We start from the raw sequence: 3,782 nt of genomic DNA, 5'->3' as shown, positions 1-3,782 counted from the left end.
GAGTGAAGTCTCTTTGATATTTTTTATAGTGATCTATTTTATTAACATCGGTGAAGTAAGTACATGTTTAGAGGGATGTGTTCCAAGGTTAGAGTGAAGTCTCTGTGATATTTTCTTATAGTGATCTATTTTGTTCACATCAGTGAATTTAGTACATGCTTAGAGTGATGTGTTACACGGCTATAGTGAAGTCTATATGATATTTTCTTATAGTGATCTATTTTGTTAACATCAGTGAAGTAAATACATGCTTAGAGTGATGTATTCCAAGGGTAGAGTGATGTTTCCTTGATATTTGCGTATAAATATCTATTTTGTTAACATCAGTGAAGTAAAAACATGATTAGAGTGATGTGTTCCATGATTATAGTGATGTTTCTGTGATATATGCGTATAATGATCTATTTTCTTCATATCAGTGAAGTAAATAAATGCTTAGAGTGATGTTTTCCAACGTTAGAGTATACTTCACTCTAAGCATGCAGAATATACTTCACTATATGCACAATATAAGTCATTGTACTCTCAATATACTTCACTGATATGGAAAAACAGTACACTATAATCAATATTTACTTCACTATAAAGCATATCAATTATAATGTTGGACTCGTAAGCAGTAAAACGAATACATATAAAAGTGATCTTATTCGCACTTGAGCTTAGCACAAAAACCAAGTTTGCATTGAGATAAAATTCACTCAAAAGTGTAATAAAATGAGTCATTAGTGCTCTAAAAAGGCTACAAAGTGAACTATTTCTGTCCAAATCCTCACTGCCTCTGATTTGCCTTATCATTAACCTTTTTGCAGTTCCTAGAATCATGGTGTCCAATCTCATGACAGTTTCCACACTTTCGACCTGGTTTCATTGCTAACTTCATTGCTGACTCCTTCTTCAATTTCTTCAAACTTCCACTTCCCTTTGTACAAACAACATCAGGAGGATGAACTTCAATAAAGTTCGAAACTTGTGAGCCATAGAAGTTCTCAATCAATGCTCTCTTCTCTGTCGAAGATAGAACAACACCTTCTCTGAGAAGCTGCTTCTTACCTTCTTCAATAATTACAGCAAATGCATTGATTTGATCAATGTTCCCTTCAATACTTTGTGTTGTTTCAATGAATAATGCATACAAGTTTTTAAATACAATCTTCTTCTTGTCCACAACAAGGTGTATTTCTTGATCATCACAAAAACCTCCATGTATTAGCTTCACAAACTGTGACTTCAACCATCTCCCTCCACGCAACTTCTTGGGTATCAACTTAACAAACTTGTATTTCAACACACAAAATATATGACTGCTCAATAGACCTAGTCTCTCAAACTTTTTGCATCCACACAGATAGGTGTCATCACCAATAGAGTAAGTCACTGTCCATGAGTTTGAATCCTTGTCATTTACATTATATACTTCAATCTCTCTATTGGTAGACACTCCTAGAGTTGCACAAGACAAAGAGAAACAAGCATAAACTATCTCTTCCTGAATTGCATTATAAGCACTACCACTATATATCGTTGATGCATGTTTCTCGATTTCCAATTTTGTTCGCAAAATAGGCACTTTTGTTGAATCATAGTAATCAAACTTTGCGCTCTTACTTCTTTGAGTCTCCAAAGCATGGTTATAGTTCATATAAAATAGCATAAGGTTAGCCCGAGACTTTGAGTACCTTTTAAAGAAGCTATTCTGTGATTCAGACAAAGAAGTTGTCTTTATCAACGAACTCATCGGAAAATACGGAAAAAGGCTGGAACCCAAAACTTTCTGGATGCAAACATTGATGAAAACCATTCATTATTGGTCAGCCCATATCTTTCCATTATAGCATGCCAAGTTTCTTCAAATGCATCAGGTTCTATCAACTCCGACCATACACATGCATTCAGTTCCTTCTTTAGTTCTTCACTACCAAACATGTTCTTTGGCAATTTGTTAGCAACTTTATTCATAACGTGCCACATACACCACCGGTGTCTCGTATTGACAAGGACCTCCTCAATAGCAACTTTCATTCCTAAGTCTTGGTCGGTTACGATGAGTTTGGGAGCCACACCCATACACTTTACAAATTGGTTAAATAACCATGAAAAGGAGTTAGCATTTCATTGGACAAAAGGCCAACAGCAAATGTCACAGGGCGACCGTGATTATCCTTGCCCGTAAAGGAGCAAATATCATACAGTACCTACATATTAAAATCACTATAAGGCATGCAGAATATACTTCACTATAGGAACAATATACTTCCCTAAAATGAAAAACAATTCACTATAAGCATGCATAAATATACATCACTATAATGCACAATATACATCACTGTAATGTACAATATACATCACTATATGCTCAATATACTCCATGTCAAGGCATGCTCAATACACTTCACTGTAAGCATATTGGAGTTCACTAATTGCTCAATATACTTCCCTAAAATGAAAAACAATTTACTATAAGCATGCGTTTAGTATGTCGTATCAAAAGAAACAATATCACCATACAAATGATAGTTTCTCTTGGCAGTTTGATCACACCAAAACAAACGTTTCAGTCTATCTTTTGAGTTGACCTCATATTCATATGTAAATGCACCACAAAGTTCCTTCTTCTTGTGCATCTCATTTAATAGCATTTGCGTATCAGCTCCTTCCACGTATGCTCTAAGGTCACGTCTGTAGTTGTGCACTTCTAAAACAGTACACCCTGCATAATCTAATCCACCAAGCACTTCTTTAAGTAAGCTAAAACTTAAAGTTGGACCAATGTTTGCATTAGCGCAATCAAGGATGAATTTCTGATGGACTAAATCCAAATTGCGGTTTAACTTCATAAAACGCTTATGGCGTTCCTCAACCATCTCTTGATTATGTTCTTCAACGAAACTTTGTATAACATAACCAACACCCATAAAAAACTTTCAAGACACTTTAGCATTACAATAACACTTAATAGAAGAACGCTTGTGTTTCACCTCAGATTGTTCACTCTTTCTTTGCTTTGTACCTTCTCGGCTACACACCACGTAATGCCATCTTTTTCCTTTTTCGATCCCTTTTTATGGGTGTCAAACCCAACATATCGAGCATAATTATTGTAGAAGTCCAATGCACGATCAAGGGTCATGAAACTTTGTCCAATTTTTGGTTTCAAATCATTGGGGCATTTTGGTACGTAAACCAATGTAAGAAGAATATACATCACTGTGAGCATATAATAGTTCACTAAAATGCATAATATACTTCACTGTAAGCATATAATAGTTCACTATATGCTCTATATACTTCACTACATTGTGATGAAAAAAATACATCACTCTTAGCATGTTGTTACTTCACTGATATAGAAAGAATAGATCACTATAAGAAAGTATCACAGAAACATCATTATACCCATGTAATACATCACTCTAAGCATGTTTTTACTTCACTGATGTGGACAAAATAGATCACTATAACCAAATATCACAAAAACATCCCTATAACCATGGAATACATCACTCTAAGCATGTTTTTACTTCACTGGTGTGAACAAAATAGATCACTATAACCAAATATCACAGAAACATCACTATAACCATGGAATACATCACTCTAAGCATGTTTTTACTTCACTGTGATGAAAAAAATAGTGCACTCTTCAATTCACAAAACACACACACTTCAATTAAAGCCTATATACATCACTTTAACATAAAAATACATCACTCTAACGTCTTTTCACATCATACACACTCTAATCATGATGAGAACAAACACACAAACTTCATCTTCGTCAC

General features: G+C 34.7%; 1 protein-coding gene across 1 annotated transcript; it reads right to left on the bottom strand.

Moving 5' to 3' along the window:
• Positions 1–772: 772 nt before the first annotated feature.
• LOC121781522 lies at positions 773–1,801 on the bottom strand. Its single transcript, XM_042179253.1, has one exon. The coding sequence runs from the start codon at positions 1,799–1,801 to the stop codon at positions 773–775; it is 1,029 nt and encodes a 342-aa protein (XP_042035187.1).
• Between the last annotated feature and the right edge of the window lie 1,981 nt (positions 1,802–3,782).

This window comes from Salvia splendens, chromosome 20, assembly GCF_004379255.2.
Source record: "Salvia splendens isolate huo1 chromosome 20, SspV2, whole genome shotgun sequence".
NCBI lineage: Eukaryota > Viridiplantae > Streptophyta > Magnoliopsida > Lamiales > Lamiaceae > Salvia > Salvia splendens.
The sequence above is the reverse complement of the archived record's forward strand: the minus strand, read 5'-3'. Positions and strand labels throughout refer to the sequence as shown.

Coding starts and splice junctions, on each gene's coding strand:
- LOC121781522 (XM_042179253.1), bottom strand. CDS start 1,801: ATGGTTTTCATCAATGTTTGCATCCAGAAAGTTTTGGGTTCCAGCCTT.